The sequence below is a fragment of the Neoarius graeffei genome, chromosome 26 (assembly GCF_027579695.1).
Source record: "Neoarius graeffei isolate fNeoGra1 chromosome 26, fNeoGra1.pri, whole genome shotgun sequence".
In the NCBI taxonomy this organism is placed as follows: Eukaryota; Metazoa; Chordata; class Actinopteri; order Siluriformes; family Ariidae; genus Neoarius; species Neoarius graeffei.
Genome location: NC_083594.1, coordinates 51,213,932 through 51,233,409, shown reverse-complemented (window position 1 = coordinate 51,233,409; position 19,478 = coordinate 51,213,932). Strand labels below are relative to the sequence as shown.

At 43.6% G+C, this 19,478-nt stretch overlaps 1 protein-coding gene across 1 annotated transcript in view; it reads left to right on the top strand.

The window, feature by feature from the left end:
* Positions 1-19,478, top strand: part of suclg2 (succinate-CoA ligase GDP-forming subunit beta) — a 198,436-nt gene that overhangs the window by 52,923 nt on the left and 126,035 nt on the right. Inside the window, exon 2 of the mRNA XM_060909907.1 lies at positions 5,216-5,357. Coding sequence (XP_060765890.1) covers positions 5,216-5,357 — 142 coding nt within the window. The remainder of the gene's footprint in view (positions 1-5,215; positions 5,358-19,478) is intronic.

Here is a 19,478-nt window from a genome sequence, read left to right as displayed (position 1 = left end):
CGGTAGTGATGCCCCGTTAATCGCGCACCGCAGCAGAGACCCGCGCGACCTTCAGCCGGTACAGTCGCTGTTCTTTTACCACCGCCGTTATTCTCATCTTTCCGGTGTGTTCTTGATTTTTCCATTGTGTCCTATTTCGCCATATCAAATCCCCAAAACGTATCATATTATTCATATTTAAGTGAATAATCAATTCAGTCATCATAACTTGGCATTTTTAACCCAAGCAATCAAAAAGAGGAAATGTATTCAATATTTTCACTCATCTGTGAAGGAGGGGCTTTAATTTTTCATGATGTAGTTATTTTATATGGAAATCAATTTTACAAAAGCATTTGAATTGTAATAAAAAAAAATTTCCACAGTGGAGGCCAGATAAAGCAAGATACTATTATTTATTTATTCTTATTAAACATGACAAAAGAAACATTGAGTGTTAAGTAAATGCAAAAAAAAAAAAAGTAAAATTAGAAAATGTATTTTTTGACCATAATGTCCCAAATGAGAGAGCAGTTTCTGAGACAGATCCTGTTATTAACTTGCCTTGTTTCTTCATAGAATGTAACGTTGTAGCTTGTGCTGCACGCCATGCGTAAAATTATTCAGCGAATCAACTCGGACGAGGCGTCAATTTGACGATGCGAAAACATATTTTGGAGTTGGGAGGCAAGACATAAATCATTAGATTGTCAGCAACATCGGACAGAAAAAAATAGAGCTATTTACCGTGAACTTAAGAAATGCTGAAGGATGGTTCATTGCGTTTTGATTTTTGTTTTCGTTCCTCGCACTGGTTTTGGAGATCTGCTGTAACGTGCTTTTACTTTCCTGTTGAAGTGCATTATGACTGCATGTTAAATGCTCTTACCAAACACATGAAGACCTTTTTTTTTCTTCAGTTATTTATTTGTTAGTTTCTGAGATGTATCGGTATAGTTTATTTGCAGCGTACCGGTCAGTGGAGCTGGCAGCGGGTGCTCTGTGTACAGTGCCAGCGTGAGCCGAGCAGTTGGGTTTATGTGTTTGTGAGGAGGCTTTAGTGCACAGTCGCTGTGCTAACGATCATCGAGGAGGGAGCCGTTTCCTGTTTTTAGAGCTGTAGCTTCCTGGTCCGTAAGGTAAACTACACGGGACACACAGATGATCGTGCCGGCTGTTACAAACGACCACCTGCTGCAATCCCCCCACCCCATCCTCCGCTTCACGCCCTTGAGTGAATCCTTACATTTTAATCAAAGTGGATGTTTTTATATTTGAGCTCGCTTTGTTATTCAGAGGACGAATAAAGTATGCGTTTAAAGTTCTAAAGAACTTTTTTTGCATGTAGGACTACACACACTGGTCACTTTATTAGGAGCATCCATCCATCCATCCATCCATCCACCCACCCACCCACCCACCCACCTGCTGTTTGATGCAGTTCTCTAATCAGCCAGTCCCTTGGCAGCATCACAATGCATCAAATCGTGCAGATAGAAATCAAGAACTTCAGTTAATGTTCACTTCGTTCAAACATCAGAATGGGAAAAATTGGTGATCTCAAAGTGTGACTGACTTTCTTTCACTGTGGCATGGATGTCGGTTTGAGTATTTCAGAAACTGCTGATCTCCTGGGGTTTTCACACACAACAGTCTTTGGAGTTTACGCAGAATGGTGCGGGAAAAACAAAAAACGTTTTTGAGTGAGTGAGCGACCGATCTCAATGTGGGTGGAAACAAACACCTTGTTGATAAGACGGGTCAGAGATCAGAAAATGGACAGATTCGTGGCTCGAGCCTTTTTTGCCAGGAAGGCTATATAGCAGCTCTTGACAGCCCTGGTGAGCAGAAAAGCATCTCACACATTGGGTTCCAGTCCTGCAGCCAAGAACAGGAATCTTCGATTCAAGAAGATTCCTATTAAAGTGGCCAGTGAGTGGACTTGTACTTGGCTTGAAGTAATTTAAAAATCCTGCCATGAAAATTCTGACATATATTTCATTGTTGTCAGCAGAAATATCTACATTTGATAGTTTAAAAGCCACTCTTTCGACTTGTAATTAATAAAAAGCATCATAATCTGCGTTTCCGAAAGATTTTGCCGAAATGACTCTGATTGCTCGTCATTGCAGGGGAAATAGTTCTCTTTTAATTCACACAGGTTATTTTCTTGTTTGTTGTTTGAGAAGGTCTGTTCTTGATTTTATTTCTTCTTCTTTTTTTTCTTGGACCTTCTGCTTTTCAGTCCAGGCTTAATGAGTTGGGTTCATTTTCACTTTCAGTTGAAACCCTCGAGTGCAACTTGGGTTGAATCTCCTGAAATGGAAGCGCTTTTTACAGCTAGCATGAAAGACCTGTAAAATCGCATCCCATAAACCATAGCAAAGCTTCCACAGCGAGTATTCCCTCAGGTCCATTTGGCATTTGAGCGCTTTCTCTGGAACTTTCAAACGCAGTAGTGGCTGTTGGAGTGTATTGGATTTATAAGTTTAGTCTTTAGTGATCTTGTACTTGAAAACGAGAGATAGCGGTTCTTCTTCTTTTTTTTTGAGAGAGCTTCAGCTCATGGTCAGATTTTGTTGTTTAGTCCCGACTTGACTTATCGGTCTTTTCTGTTCTCTTTTGTTCTGTCATTTGTTCTTGTCTGAGGTGTAAAGATAGCCTGAGGCCTTGTTTGTCTGGCCGAGGTTAAATGGGTCTGAAGGCCATCCCTGTGGTTAGTCATTGATGCAGGGAGTGTGTGTGTGTGTGTGTGTGTTTGAGTGCCAGATCAACACACTCACTCTCATAAATGATGGAGCGATCTCCCATCTTTATCCCTACACCTACGCTGCGGCCTTGTCATCTCTTAAAGCTGAAAGCCTTAGCCAATGCCTGGTGTCAGATTGTCTCATTATCTCTAGCCGCGTTATCCTTCTACAGGGTCGCAGGCAAGCTGGAGCCTATCCCAGCTGACTACGGGCGAAAGGCGGGGTACACCCTGGACAAGTCGCCAGGTCATCACAGGGCTGACACATAGACACAGACAACCATTCACACTCACATTCACACCTACGCTCAATTTAGAGTCACCAGTTAACCTAACCTGCATGTCTTTGGACTGTGGGGGAAACCGGAGCACCCGGAGGAAACCCACGCGGACACGGGGAGAACATGCAAACTCCACACAGAAAGGCCCTCGCCAGCCACGGGGCTCGAACCCGGACCTTCTTGCTGTGAGGCGACAGCGCTAACCACTACACCACCGTGCCGCCCGGTGTCAGATTGTATTCTTCTTAAAATGACTTTCACTGAAACATCTTGGGGTGTTTTTTTTTTTTTTTAACTCCATTTTGCTTATTTGCTAATTCGCATCCACCAGCCAGCCAGTTCTCACTCCACACCCGCAAACCAGGGAGGGTGAAGGCTAACACGCTTCCTTCAAGACCTTTCAAACCAGCCAACTCTGTCTGTTTTTGGATGCATCGATACACACTTGGAGGAAAGCGCTATCTGCCATCTTCCAAATACGTGACCTCACAGACGCCAACGATGGCGAAAGTCGCTCAGATTGACCCAGCACGAAAGAATCTTGCCATCCTTCCCAGGTAAAGAGCACAGGGAATCTTACCGTCTTCCACTAATACCTGTGGCATTGTCAGGATCCGCAGCCTCTTTGCGATCTTCTGATAAGAGAACAAATGCTTTTCTGTTGCACCCGAGAACCTCTTGATTGACAGCCTACGCTTCAGTTGATTGCTGGAAGGCAATTTATGGAATGCCGTACACAAGTCATTTGGAGCATTGAACCAAGTCTCAATCATTATCAGGGTCAAGATACTGGACCGTTTTTAAAAAATAATAATAATAAATAACAGAATGAATTCCCAATTACGCAAATGATCTAACATGTTTTTGATGCTCTGGATTATAGACGAACATCTTACAGGGTCCGCTCCAGATTTGCATATCAAAGCAAGCCTGGTGTTTTTTTTTTTTTCCCCCCTTAATTAATTAATTTATTTTTTCCTGCATAACAGCCCAAGACCATAACGGTTCATTTTGGAGAGATGCATCAAAATTGCTTTAGATCCAGTCCTGGTTCACAAAGAACGCTGTTAAATCTGAGCTTCAGCTGATTGTTCTATTTAATATCTGGCTCAAATGTAGCACAGACCTGGATCAGAATTGGTTTGAGCCCAAATCTGTGAAAGAAATTATCAGAAAAATTATGGTTTGTTAAATAAAATGAGCTAAATATAATTGCTAACAACCAACCATACAAACATCATTGAACGATTAAAAAAAAAAAATCAAAGCATGCTGCGAGGGAAAGTGTCTGCTGAAACCGACCCATCAGAAAGTGGCTTGGAGTGGTTTGGTCGAATGCACCAATAGCTAATTTACATCATGTTGATTGAAGTGGTTGCGCAAGTTGAGAAATGAGCAAGTGGAAAGTCGTCCAATTCTCGTCTTACGGAAAGGTGGACTAAACCAGTGAATTTCTTTTTTCCAGCCCAAGCGAGAACATTCGTTCTTTCCCAGTCATTTTGCTCCTCTCAGCCATCAGTATTCTGTCTCTGCTTCTTGAAGAATATTCTTCCTCTTTGTTCTCGGTTTCTTTGCTAACTTGAGACACACTTGCTGCATAATGAGCCCACCTGATAACACCAAAAAGAAAGTCACCTCGATGCAGACCTTCTTCCCACTCAAACCTTCGCATGTCTTTTTAATATCGCCAACAGCTGGAGTCAACGGCCGTCATGGCTGCTGAGCCGACGATTCCTGAGCGTGCACTTCAGAGTACGCAGTAACCCGCAGTCCATCTGGCTGTCTCATTATTCCCCAAGGAGCGCACAGAGCTAGGACAGCCGGAGCGCTGGAGAGCCGTTCTGAAACATGGCTTCATCGTGCCATGTAGTGTTATGAGCACTCCGTTGGATCCTTTTCTTCGCTTCTCATTCCAACAGCCCATTTCTGGCTCATATTCTGCTCAGTGGTGATGGGATTGGTCTGTGGAGGCACGTTGGAGTGTTTGACATCCCAGTTAACTGAGCATTGTAAACAGCGGTGATCTAGTTGTGGTGTTTTCTTGTTTGACAAAGTTTTGGCAGATGCAATGATGTAGCCCGTGTTTTCCGAGCTTCGACCCCTGTGTAGTATTAACGCAAAACGTTTTGTCAATAAACTCGAGGTAGGAGTGAAAAAATAGGTGGTTCCAGTTATGCTAAATAAATAAATCTGCTTGCATGTGCAGCTGGCAAGAGTGAGCCCCAGACGATGGCTGAACCTTCAGGAGTACCAGAGCAAGAAGCTGATGCAGGAGTGCGGAGTGGCCGTCCAGCGCTTCTTTGTTGCCGATACTGCTGCCGAGGCCCTGGAGGCTGCCAAAAGGCTAAGTAAGTACTGGAACACAAACATGCAAGCAAAAAAACACCTTAATAATACAACCTTATTCTTTCTTGTGCTTGATGTTCAGAACTACTGCTGGTTCAGGTGGACCTTTTCAAAGCAGAGGTCCGGGTTTCCACCGAACCATTATTCAGATATCTGGGTTTGGTAGTGCATGGTGCAAAAATTACACTTGGGAATGATTTTGACAAGGTGAACTTCTTGGTTTTAAGAACGTTTTGTCTATCAAAGACGTATCCTTGGCATCTATCCATATGGAGTGTAAATATCTGTCAACAATTACTGGTTTGAGTTCACTTCACTAAGGTATCACAGCAGCACCAGTGTTTGGTGTTTGCGTAGGAATTATCTTCATATTGCCCTGATGGTCTGTCACAAGTCAGTTTCCATTGCAAGGGTGTAGTCTGTCGAAGATTGTCCGACACTTGTTGATAAGAAAGGTCAAAGGAAAATGGCCAGATTGGTTCAAGCTGCCAGGAAGGATATAGTAACTCATGGCAACTTTTTACAACCGTGGTGAGCAGAGCCAGAGCAGGTTATTCAACACTTGTTGACAAGAGAAGTTATCCAACACTTGGTTCTGCTCACTACGGTTGTAAAGAGTTGCCATGAGTTCCTGTATCCTTCCTGGCAGCTCGAACCAATCTGGCCATTTTCTTTTGACCTTTCTTATCAACAAGTGTTGGACAATCTTCGACGGACTACACCCTTACAATGGAATCTGACTTGTGACGGACCATCAGGACAGTATGAAGGTGAGGTTGTCCAACACTTGCCCAGCACTGGACCTGATACCCCACCCTTCATCTTGCATCTTGGTATGCAGACAAGATATATTACATGACCTAGCAGGCATTTAGCAGACAATTTTATCCAGAACAATGTACAACAAGCACACGCATATACCCAGCACCTGGGGAGCGGTCGGGGGTTAGGTGCCTTGCTCAAGGGCACTTCAGTCATGGATTTTCCTGCCGGTCCAGAAAATCGAAGCAGTGACCCTTTGGGCGCAAGGCTGCTTCTCGAACCTTTAGGCTATGGCTACCCCCAAGATGGCACCACATTGCTGAACCTGAATTTGGTACCGGCTCCAGCAGTAGGGCAGGGAACTTGGTATCCTCAAGTCCCATCTTCAGCCCATACTGTACCCAATGCAGGAAAATTTCTGGAGCTAACTTGGCATTTTATATTCAGCACCGCTCATTCTTGTAATTATCAGACTGCTGTGTTGGCACAGAAGCATCACTAAATCTAATCCAGACAGGTCTGTTATATCCTTTCTCACTCACTTTTATACATATGTGGAAACACATTTGTGTGGTCAAGTGTGTTCTGTTTTACCAACCAAGCCTGCTGTTGGATGTCATAAGGTGTGCGATTTCTAACCATGGCCAAGAAGGCCAAGAAGTATTAACTGGAGATAAACAGAGGCTCGCTCCAGCCACTCTCTCGAAGCGATGCGAGTGTGAATCAGCCTGGCCTTTTTCCACAAGCTGATCCCTCAGCTGTCTGCTTTTGGCTTTCTAATCTGCCCTTTATCTCGATGCTTTCAGTAGGCCTTAGTTCAGTCTGCCACACATACACGCAGTTGGCTAGCTGGTACATTACAGAACAGCTTTGAAATGAAACCAGTCCTACCAATGATGCCTCGTTTGTTCTCTGTGTGTATCGTCGCTTGTATAAGCGAGGTCACCGTGCCATGTCGGGTCATGCATGGCGGACATGTCGGAGCAGATTTTCAGAACGCACTTCATCCGGATTTTGTCACAGACACTATAATCTCACTTTCCATCTAAGCACACACTCTGCTACACAGCCAGGTCTCTGCGGGGCGAAGTGACCAAGCGAGACGCAAATGGATTTCTGTCAGAGGGATGCGGTTGTGAGCTTTTCCTCCTCCGAGATGTGCCTGACACGCACTCCCTCTGCTCCTTGATGGACCCAGTTTTACCCGTGCTGCAATGCAGCTGACGGCTCAATTGGAAACGCTTGCTCATGCACTCGGGCACTTTCAGACACACAGCAAAGATGCGACAGTAGGGTGTGATTTATTGCAGTTGCAACTTCAGGGAGTTTAAATCCGCACCGTACGGAGAGGTTAAAAAATATAGTAGAACATTTGTGGTACAAGGTGATGCTCTTTTCCTCAGGACGACCTGTTCCGAAGAAAAGAGACTTTTAGTCTGAACCTTTTTTTTTTTGTATTACTGTTCAGAAAAGTGGAACAAAGAACTATCAGGATCTGAAAGTTTGCATCCGAAGCCAGATGAAACCAGTGACTGGAAGTTTCCTGTTTTATTTGCTGACAGGCTGTGGGCTTCGATGCTAATGAAGGCATGTCTAAAGGCAGGTTGGGTTTGACTTTTAAACAGCCTCTCCACAGTGTTAAGTGACCTAACTGTCAAAGAGGCAAACCTCATGCTGCCTTCATCAGTCACAGGTTTGATATTATGCAGTGTCGGCACATAAGCCCATGTACGAGCACCTAAAAAAATGCAGCCAGCGTATGTGATTGGAAGATGAAGTGGGCTGAGACGTAGTAAATGAAATCCGCCACATTCTGAGAATGTGTCAGGTGTGACCCGGTGTCGGCTTTTTTTTTTTTTTATTCTAAGATTTCATGTGGTTTTTGTACCAAAACGTGTTAAGATTGTCAGTTTTTCCACATGCACTAGATTCTAAAATAAAACACTCCGATACGAGATGGATTGTAACCCCACTGTGCCCCTGCCGTCTTTTCTGAGAAAGCATCTAATGAAGACAAATTCGTGTTTTCCTCAGCTTTCCCATCTCAGCCATGCTCGTGGTTTTTCCAGCCAATGAGCAAGCTCTATTATTTTGGCCTCCAGCTCGTGCCGCTGGCTGGGTTGACACATGTGTCTACTGGCTGCATAGTGATGGATTTTCCTCTTAGAATGTTCCAGATCAGTCTGTCTGGATTTCGTGAGGGTCTGCGTCCACCAGGGATGGATGCTGAACCTGAAGGAACCTTTGGAAAAATATTTAACTATGACATCATCCTTTTTTGGTGTCATCTTCTTCCAAATGATAACGCGTATCTGAGTTTTAGTCAAAAGGGAGATTCCTGTTTTTTTTTTTTTTTTTGGGTGTTTTGAAGGATTTTGCTTCAAGATGGGGAAATCGGTGGTGTATTGAGCTGACAAAGCTATGTAGATATGAGTTGTTTTAACAGACGGAATTTTATTTTCAAGTTTTAATGTCGATCTGATAAGTTCAGATGATTGCAGTCATTATTCGCCATCTGATTATTTTTTTTTCTCGACTTTGTTCTGTTTAAGCTTCGTACCCTTTCTTGCTTATTGATAACACGCTGAGAGGCAGTTCCTCTTCCTCCATTTCATTAAGGGCCTGAGAAAGACAGAATTCCGACAATTCCCACACCCCGAGACAAAACCATATGAATACCTTTTATTCCGAACATTCAGAGTATACAGTGCTGCTTCATTCATGGCAGTCAAGTCTCCCGTGTGCTTATGAGCGAAGTGGTCGAGTTTGATATGACCAAGACCTGTCTTGATTTTCTCCTGAAAGGAGAGAGGTGGAAGTACACTCTCCCGTATCTTCACCACGCCGACTTTTAACTTCCTTTTTCATGCTGCCTTGAGAATTCTTGCTGAAAATGATGAGCGCGAGTTGACGTTTTCTCGGCGAAAACCCTTTGATTAAGGTGATTTTAGCAATAATGTTTTGTCACAGTGTTCATTTCATCACTGATTTTCTTTTCTTATACAGAGGATTAGATTGTTTCACCGATCAGTATCTACGTTTCTCAGCTCAAATCATTTTCCTCTGCACAATTTAGTCGAACGGCTGATGCAATCTGGACTAGGCTGAGGGCAGTTACCTTGACAAATTGTTGAATTTTGGAAGTGCTCCTCTTTAGGTGTTCAATTCCAGTGTTCTGCACTGATAGGCTGATTTCTTTCAGAAGTACCCTTATTCTCCATACCATAAGTAATCATGGTGGAGTCAAGTCAGAGCTGGAGCATGCAGGGATGGATTTTGGGGCGGTCTTGGTGGAGGATTTTGGGGCGGTCTTGGTGGAGGATTTTGGGACGGTCTTGGTGGAGGATTTTGGGACGGTCTTGGTGGAGGATTTTGGGACGGTCTTGGTGGAGGATTTTGGGACGGTCTTGGTGGAGGATTTTGGGACGGTCTTGGTGGAGGATTTTGGGACGGTCTTGGTGGAGGATTTTGGGACGGTCTTGGTGGAGGATTTTGGGACTGTCGTAGTGGAGGATTTTGGGACGGTCTTGGTGGAGGATTTTGGGACTGTCGTAGTGGAGGATTTTGGGACGGTCTTAGTGGAGGATTTTGGGACTGTCGTAGTGGAGGATTTTGGGACGGTCTTGGTGGAGGATTTTGGGACTGTTGTAGTGGAGGATTTTGGGACTGTCGTAGTGGAGGATTTTGGGACTGTCTTGGTGGAGGATTTTGGGACGGTCTTGGTGGAGGATTTTGGGACGGTCTTGGTGGAGGATTTTGGGACTGTCATGGTGGAGAATTTTGGGACTGTCATGGTGGAGGATTTTGGGACGGTCGTGGTGGAGGATTTTGGGACGGTCTTGGTGGAGGATTTTGGGACGGTCTTGGTGGAGGATTTTGGGACTGTCGTGGTGGAGGATTTTGGGACTGTCGTGGTGGAGGATTTTGGGACTGTCGTGGTGGAGGATTTTGGGACTGTCGTGGTGGAGGATTTTGGGACTGTCGTGGTGGAGGATTTTGGGACGGTCGTGGTGGAGGATTTTGGGACGGTCGTGGTGGAGGATTTTGGGACGGTCATGGTGGAGGATTTTGGGACGGTCGTGGTGGAGGATTTTGGGACGGTCGTGGTGGAGGATTTTGGGACTGTCGTGGTGGAGGATTTTGGAGCGGTCGTGGTGGAGGATTTTGGGGCGGTCGTGGTGGAGGATTTGGGGACGGTCTTGGGCATGCCATTGATGGGCACAAATGCAGTTCTTAAGTTTAGGTAATGAGCCTAATTTGGATTGGGATTCAAATTTCATTTTCACAAAAGTTGATTTGGTGTTGGTGCATGTGCTGAAGTCTCATTGTGAAGGCCACTGAGGTGCTTCTTCAGTCCCCTGTCATCGAAAGTTTGGTTTACAGCAGCTCTTACATGGCAGCTCTTTCCGTGTGTGGCATCAGACCCTTCCAGCTGATCAAGAATGCAGCTGCATGGCTTTTTTTTTTTTTTTCAATCTTCCACACATTGATCTTACACATTACTCCATTCCTTCCAGTGGATTCCTGTTAAAAAGTGATGCTTACCTACAAAGCCAGCCCCCACTTACCAGAAGATGTTGTACCCCATTCTTTATGAGCCCCAAACACCATTTGATTTGACCTTCCATCTTCTTTGTCAAGGGGCAACAAAGTGGTCAAATGAACTTTCTGTCGAAGCTGTCTTCAAACCAAGACTGAAGACTGACCTCTTTACTGTTATCCTTTACTAACTTCTACCTACCAGGCTTTTAGCTTGATGGTATTTTTTAGGCTCTGGCCTAATTGTCCAAGCACGAGAATGTAATTCCAGTAACGCCTACAGCACACTTCTGTCCGTTACTCTGACGAAGTGTGCTGTAAATTGAAATGGCTGTAAACGAGTCCTGACTTAAGAGACTGCAAAGTTATGAAGGTTGTGCAATCGGTGAGCTTGGGCCTCATCATGATTCAGCATTTCTACCTTGATCACGTTACGATTCTGAGTGTTCTGAGATTCAGCTAGCTTTGGCCCGTTTGTGGCACAATTCGCGAGCCCCATTCTGTGCTTTTCATAGTGCTTTCAGCTGCCAGCGTCCAAGCTTGGCTGTGAAGTCAGGAACTCTGTTCCTCCGTGGTGCTCAAAACAACCCTGCTCTGCTCCCTTGCTTCTTGCTTCAGGCCTCTTCTCAACATGGGTTGTTGTGGACCATATGTCTTTTTCTGAACTTACCATGTCCAAACCATCTGCTTCGCGCACACTCTTTTCGAGACTCTGCACCCGAGCGTGCCAAGCTGAGACACTGTTTCTGAACAGTTGTATTTAACAGGCCTGCCTTCAGCTTCACACTTTTTTTGCGTGTTAATCTGGTTTTATATATACTCTGCACAGTATACACGCATGCCATGTTGCATGCTCAGTTTGTCTCGTCATGTTGTTCATTACAGAAATGAGCTTTGATTCATTATCATGGGTCATAGCAATTTCTCTAATGCAAGATAAAAGACATTTGAAGTGGGTTTTTTGTTTTGCTTGTCTTGGAAGTCTGATGGATGGTTGCCACGATGATTTATATTCCGCTCGAGTGTCTTTACTGTTTTTGGTCGCACTGGTTTCACAGACAAGGGATGAAAGACGAATTAATGCAAAAACCAGTGACCCTGCGATGTTAAGGGTGGCGTTTAATTTTGCTGGGATGCTTTGCCGTCTCTTGTCCCATTAGAGGAAAGCGTTACTGCAAATTTGCAGATTTCTTTATTCGAATGGGTGTGGTCTTTTCCAGGATGACCCCGCTCCCATACCCCAAGAGCTCACCGATGCCCCTTTTCCACCAAAGCAGTTCCAGGGCTGGTTCGGGGCCAGTGCTTAGTTTGGAACCGGGTTTTCTGTTTCCACTGACAAAGAACTGGCTCTGGGGCCAGAAAAACCGGTTCCAGGCTAGCACCAACTCTCTGCTGGGCCAGAGGAAAGAACCGCTTACGTCAGCGGGGGGGCGGAGTTGTTAAGAACAACAATAACAAGACCGCGAAAGATCACCTTTTTTAAGCGACGAGAAGCAGCAGCTGTACAAACGCGAAGTCATCCATTATTATTATTGTTGTTGCTGCTGCGGCTTCTTCCGTGTTGTTTTTGCTTCGATATTCGCGCCAAGGTTTATGCAAACGTAGCGACGTAACTGACGTATACAGCGACGTAATGACGTGGCTTCCCTTAGCACCGCGAGCTATGGAAAAGCAAACTGGTTCTCAGCTGGCTCGCAAGTTGAACGAGTTGTGAACCAGCACCAGCACCGGCCCCGAACCAGCCCTGGAACTGATTTGGTGGAAAAGGGGTACGAATGGTTTCCTGAAGCTGAAAATGGCCTCAAACCGCATCTCACCCTCATTGGGGAAATTTTGAAATGACAATGAATATTAGACGGTGCTGTATTACTACCATCATCGAAACACAAACTGAAGGAATATCTTTCACATAAATGGTGTTCATTTCTCCAGTACAGTTCCACAAGCATGTAAAATCTGTGCCAAGGGACGCTGATGCTGTTCTGATGACTTTTGGTTTCCCGACACCTTGTTAAGATACTTGTTTGTTTGCTTGCTTGCTATTCCTCCCCCCCCCCCGATACACAAGCCTCTTCTATTCCTCTAAATAACTGTACGGAGACCTTTGAAATCCTAACGGAACGCAACCTCATAAAGTGACACACACCAAGCACATAATAAAAAAAAATCTCTCTTTATGAATCATAAAGAACTGTAATTGGCCTGGTGATTTGTGCCTCCGTGGTGGAACAATAGCAAAGGCTTTCAGATGATTCTGCAAATCCATTGGTGGAGGGAACACAAGCTGCGTTTCGCACAGCTCACAAATCAAAATGTAATTTGGCCTTCCTGACGGCTCCTCCGGATTGGCATTACCCACGATGCATTATGGCTCACCGAGCCTCCATATCCCTTTGCTGTTTGGGCACGAGCTACGATGCCATTACTTCACTAATGCACACTCCAAATTGCTTGTTTTATTAGAGCCATTCTATGCTCCATTGAGCGCTAAATTTGTACGAAAAATGCAGTGTTGTTATTTTTTTTTTTCCTCCCACCAAATTTGTTTCAGATCTTGTTTCTCTTGGGTGTGTGGGTGCGTGCATGCAAATCGAGTGCGCTGTGACCATCGACAGAGTGAGATTTAGAATACAGATGATTTTAGTCTGAAGTGTTGAAATACGCAATGAAGTTCAAACCCAGTACATCCTTTTTTTTTTTTTTTGATTGGTTAGTTAGTTTCCCAAGTGGCGAGTTAAATCACCATGGCTGAAATGGCTCTTGTCGAGTTGGAATGGAGTTCTGTTAATGGAACATCTGTTGTTTTACATCGTCTCGTTTAGGAGATGAAAGGCTTGACGATGCTCGAGAGAAAGTTTTTTTTTTTTTTTCCTTTTCTTTTTGTCGTCGGATTTATTGGAGGACTCTGCTTCTGTATTTTTATTTATTTATTTATTTACACGCCGTTTTTAATATGCGTGGATGGCGGGAAGGATGTGATGATCTGCACTCGCCTTTTTCGTGTGTGTACAGTATATTCACGGTCACTTTCTACAGATATGAGTCGTTGTCTTTTGTTGCGTTAACGGTTAGAGAAGCAGCTTTGGGAACGAAAGGTCGCTGGTTTGATTCCCCGTACCAGCAGGAAGGGCTGAAGTGCCCTTGAGGAAGGCACCGAACCCCCTACTACTTCCCAGGCTGCTCTGGGTATGTTGTACGTCGCTCTGGATAAATAAGAGCGTCTGCTACATGCCTGTAATGAAATGATGTATGCTTGTGTTAAGTCACTTTTTTTTCGTTCTTTTTTTTTTTTTTGGAAACGTAACTGCAATTTTGCTGTCTTTGACAATGACCAGTAAACCTTGGAAGCCTTGCCCAGTGAGCGAGCTGCTAATAATAGTAGAGTCTCGGTGGATAACCGTTTCCTTCGATCTGGCTCTGTTTACTTTCTGATTTGTTTTTCTCCTTGCATAACACGCCATTAAAACCTTTTATATCACATCTCCTGGATGAAGAGCAGCGAGTCTTGATATCTATTTTTTCTTTATCTTTTATTGCGTTCGATATGGAAGAGTATACACAAGCTGCATTTTCCTTGTGTTGGAGTACAAGTCGTGTTAAGTCGAAGGTGTGTGTGGGTGGGTGGATGGATGGATGGATGGATGGATGTGCTACCTGCATTAGTCGAGCAAGCATTCGAGCAGATTGTGAGCCGAGTGAGGATGTTGATTGACATGGACATGCAGACTGACAGATTGAGGAGTGGTTCAGGGGCAAGAATGAGGTAGTGAGACACACACACACACACACACACACACACACACACACATGCTCGGAATGTACTCTACACTAACTGAAGAGTACACTCTTGGCTACAATACATGGGTGCTGTAGTGATTGTTGAGAGCTGCTGCAGTGGAAGTGAGCGAGTTTCCCTTTTCCCCTTTCATTAGCCCCGCCTCTTTCCGCCTGGAGTCAGTTTAATCTCCTTCTCTGCACCAATGTTTGTCCTGAAAATAAGCCACAGTGCAGGTTATCTCTATCACGGCTGGACAAAACCACGATTACAATATTGATATTCAAACACACACACACACACTGCCTGACCAAAAGAAGTCGCCGTTTGAATTTCAATAAGCAAATACTTTCAAATCGGAGCCTTTGATTGGATAATTACTGCAGTCGTAAATGTGTTCCAGCTGGTAATAATTCTTTTAACCCTAACTGATGCAGTGAGTATCTTCCCATTTCTGAAAGGACCATGTCGGAAGACGTATCCCGCAGTCGTGGAAAAGATGTTCCTGTGTTTCAGAAGATCAAATTATTGACCTGCATCAAGCAAAAACAACTTGGGAGATTACTGAAACGACTGGAATTGGGTGAAGTACTATCCGGTGCATTATTAAAACCTTGAAGGATCGTGGTGAACCGTCAGCTTTGTGGAAGAAATGTGGTCGGAAAAAAAAATCTGACTGACTCTGATCAGAGATCACAAACACTTGAAGTCGATTTTGGAAAAAAAATCGACAGTGGAACTCCCGGCTATGTTTAAGCGTGAAAGTGAGATCATTTCCACACACACACAATGTGATGAGATCTCACAGGATTGGGACTGAACAGCTGTGTGTCCATAAGAAAACCACTTGTTAGTGAGACTAATCAAGAGAAAAGGCTTCAGTTTGTGAGGGAGCATAAAGATGAGACTCTGGAACAATGGAAAAAGGTCATGTGGTCTGTGGAGTCCAGATTGACCCTATTCCAGAGTGATGGGCGTGTCCGGGTAAGACGGGAAGCTCATGAAGCGATGAACCCATCCGTCATGCATAGTGGTCACTGTATATAAGCCTCGAGAGGCAGTGTTATGATCTGGGGTTACTTCAGTTGGTCAGGTCGAAGCTCAGCAACATTATGGGGCAATAAAATGAAGTCAGCTGACGACCTGAATGACCAGGTTATCATCACATCAATGGAATTTTTTTAATTTTTTTTCCCTGATGGCACAGGCATCAAATTTAGAGCTCAAATCATGAAAGAGTGGTTCAGGAAGCACGAGGAATCATTTTCACACATGAATTAACCACCACAGAGTCCTGACCTTCACCTCATTGAAAGTCTTTGGGGTGATGCAGAAGACTTGAGAGAGGGTCGACTCTCCCAGAGTCAAGACAGAAATCCCAGGGGAAAATTAATGCCACTCTGGAGGGAAATAAATGTGATGTTGCATAAGGCTGTTGAAACATCATCATGGTGAATGTGTGTCATAATGAAAGTGTGTGTGTGTGTGTATGCAAAAGTTTGTGCACCCCTGGTCAAAATTGCTGTTACTGTGAACAGTTAAGCAAGTTGAAGATGAAATGATCTCCAAAAGGCATAAAGTTAAAGACGACTCATTCCCTTTATATTTTAAGCAAAAACAATTTTTTTATTTTCATCTTTTACATTTTCAAAATGACAAAAAAGGAAAAGGGCCCGAAGCAAAAGTTTGGGCACCCTGCATGGTCAGTACCTAGTAACACCCGCTTTGGCAAGTATCACAGCTTGTAAACACTTTCTATAGCCAGCTAATAATCTTTCAGTTCTTACCTGGGGGATTTTCACACATTCATCCTTGCAAAAGGCTTCCAGTTCTACAAGTTTCTTGGGCTGTCTTGCATGCGCTGCTCTTTTGAGATCTATCCACATATTTTCAATGATGTTTAGGTCAGGGGACTGTGAGGGCCCAGGCAAAACCTTCAGCTTGGGCCTCTTGAGGTATTCCATTGTAGATTTTGAAGTGTGTTTTGGATCATCGTCTTACTGTAGGACCCGTCCTCTTTTTAACTTCAACTTTTTTACAGATGGTGTGATGTTTGCTTCCAGAATTTGCTGGTATTTATTCGAATCCATGCTTCCCTCGACCAATGAAATGTGCCCTGTGCCACTGGCTGCAACACAACCCCAAAGCATGATGGATCCACACCCATGCTTCAGAGTCAGAGAGGTGTTCTTTTCCTGGAATTTGGCCCCCTTTTTTCTCCAAACATACCTTTGCACATTGTGGCCAAAAAGTTCTATTTTGATTTCATCAGTCCACAGGACTTGTTTCCAAAATGCATCAGGCTTATTTAGATGTTCATTTGCAAACTTGAGACGCTGAATTTTGTGGCTCGGACGCAGGAACGGTTTTCTTCTGATGACTCTCCCATGAAGGTCATATTTGTTCAGGTGTCGCTGCATAGTAGAACAGTGCACCACCACTCCAGGGTCTGCGAAATCTTTCTGAAGGTCTTTTGCAGTCAAACAGGGGTTTTATTTGCCTTTCTAGCAATCCAGCGAGCAGTTCTTTCAGAAAGTTTTCTTCATCTTCCAGAACTCACCTTGATCTCCACTGTTTCTGTTAACTGCCATTTCTTAATAACATTACAATCTGAGGAAACGGCTACCTGAAAACACTTTGCTACGTTCTTGTAGCTTCTCCTGCTTTATGAGCATCAATTATTTTATTATTCAGAATGCGAGGGAGTTGCTTAGTGGAGCCCATGGCTGTTGATTTTAGGGACAAGTTTGAGGAGTCAGAGAATTTATACAGCTTTGAAATCTGCATCATCTGACCTTTCCTAACGAAGAATTTGAACAAGCCACAGCTCAGTAAGCTAATTAAGGTCTGGAACCTTGGTAAAAGTTACCTGAGAGCTCATATGTACTGGGGTGCCCAAACTTTTGCATGGTGTTCCTTTTCTTTTTTCACTCTCCAGTTGTACAAAACAAAAATAATACACAAATCCTGCAGAAAACGCTGAAAAGAAATGTCTCGTCTTTACCTTTATGCCTTTTGGTGATCAGTTCATCTTCTGCTCACTTAACTATTCACAGTAACAGACATGAGCTGATCTCTGACGAGGTGCCGACTGGAATAACTGTTTTATTCGATCTACATTCACTGGATTTTGAGAAACGGAGCATTTTTATTTTTTGCAAATTCGATAAATAAAAACTTTTATAAAAAAATGTCTGACAAAATAATTTTTGCTTGGAATATAAACAAACCGGCGAAATGACAGGAGCAATTTGTGAAAAATGCGATAATAATAATTCTTGAAAAATAAAAAAGGATACGTTCTTACCATTAAATACTTTTTATTCCGTATTTTTTTTTTCTTCTATTTTTTGGATTTTATTTTCGAGTAGAGTTTTTAATTTCCTCCTTGGTTGTTTCAGGAACACGCTCTGCCATTTTGTTTTTCTCTACTCACGGTATATGAGCTGATATCCTAGTCGCAGAGTAGCCAATCAGAGCGCGCGATTGCTCATATCCAGTGAATGTGGACTGAATGAATGAATGAATGAATGAATATTTTCTATATATTTGTCAGTATTGGAAATAAATGAATGACTTGTTAAAGATGTATATCACTTCGTGCATCATATACTGTAAATGCCTTGACATCTCGTTCTATGATCTTTTTATCACATCACCCAATCCTTTGCGATGTTTAAGAAATATGCACGTGTTTTCGAGGCCGCGTGTTGACATGAACGCTAATAAACTAATCATTGTCTGTCTGATTTGGTCAGTTCTCATGGACGTGGTCATATTGGGGATAATATTTGCTGTATTTTCTGTTCTCTTCTGTTCTGCTGATTTGATGGCGCATTTTCTGCCAAAACGCATCCTGTGTTGCACATCATCACTTCTGGTCACTTGGCAACAGAAGCTTCCAGAGAGTCTGGGAGTCTTGGATGATGCACTGAGCTCTGAATAAAGCTGTTTGCAGGTGTGTTTGATGAACATCGACACAGTTTTTGTTTTGTTCCTGTCCTCTGGCTCATTGAAACAGGTGGAGTGTGTGTGTGTGAGAGCTGTGAGAACGGCACACGTCCTCCTGTGTAGCTGGAAATAACCAGACATAAAAAAAACTGATTTTGGACTTCGTTTCAAATCCACTTCACTGGAACACAGGCGATAAAATGTAAGCATCTGGATAGCAATGCGGAATTAATTTACAGAGCCGAGACAAATCCACTCCAGAATTTATGATTATTTATGATTCTGATTATAATTATGATTTAACAGTTGAAAAAATTTGCATTTTATTTCATAAATCCTGAGATTTGGAGAGATGCGTTTTCCTCGGACCCCTCCAATCACCACCACCTTTTAATTTCCTTATGACCTCACTTCCACCAGCGCGTCTGCCTTCTCTCACACACACACACACACACAGACAGAGAGAGAGCTCTGCTTGAGCTCTCGGGTTTGAGGTTAACACCACATACACGCACCTTAAGCCGTTTTTCAGGCCCTGTCCAAAGAGATGCGATTTCCTGCCGAGTTTCAGCCTTCTCTCTGCCAACTGAAAGAATGAAAGAGCAAGAGGGAAAAGACGCAGCACAAGACAAATGGAGGTGGACTGAATTGCTTAATAAAGACTTTTTTTTTTCCCAAAGCTGGGCTGTCGGAGATAACATACGACTGAGATAGGGTGCTGGTCGAGCGGAGGAGAGAGCTGGTAATCCCTGCGATAGCTGATAGCTCCACTTGGCACTCATCCTCCGTCAACTCGGAGAGAAGATTCAGGAGCGTGTGGAGATTTTATTAAGCTTCTGAGTGTCTGTAAGCCTGCGAGACTCATTAGCAAGATCACAGGAGAAGTGCTGGTCCAGGATCAGGGGTCAGGTCTGGACAAAGGAAGCCTGATCCAGGATGATTGGTTTAATCTCACTGACTAATGATTTAATTGGGTGGTGAGCTCGTTATTCAGCCAATCAACCTGGATGGTTGGGTTAAATATAAATTCCTATAAGTACATGTTGTATTCTTGTATTATTAACGTTTAAGCGATAGCATGAGGCATGTTCAGGAT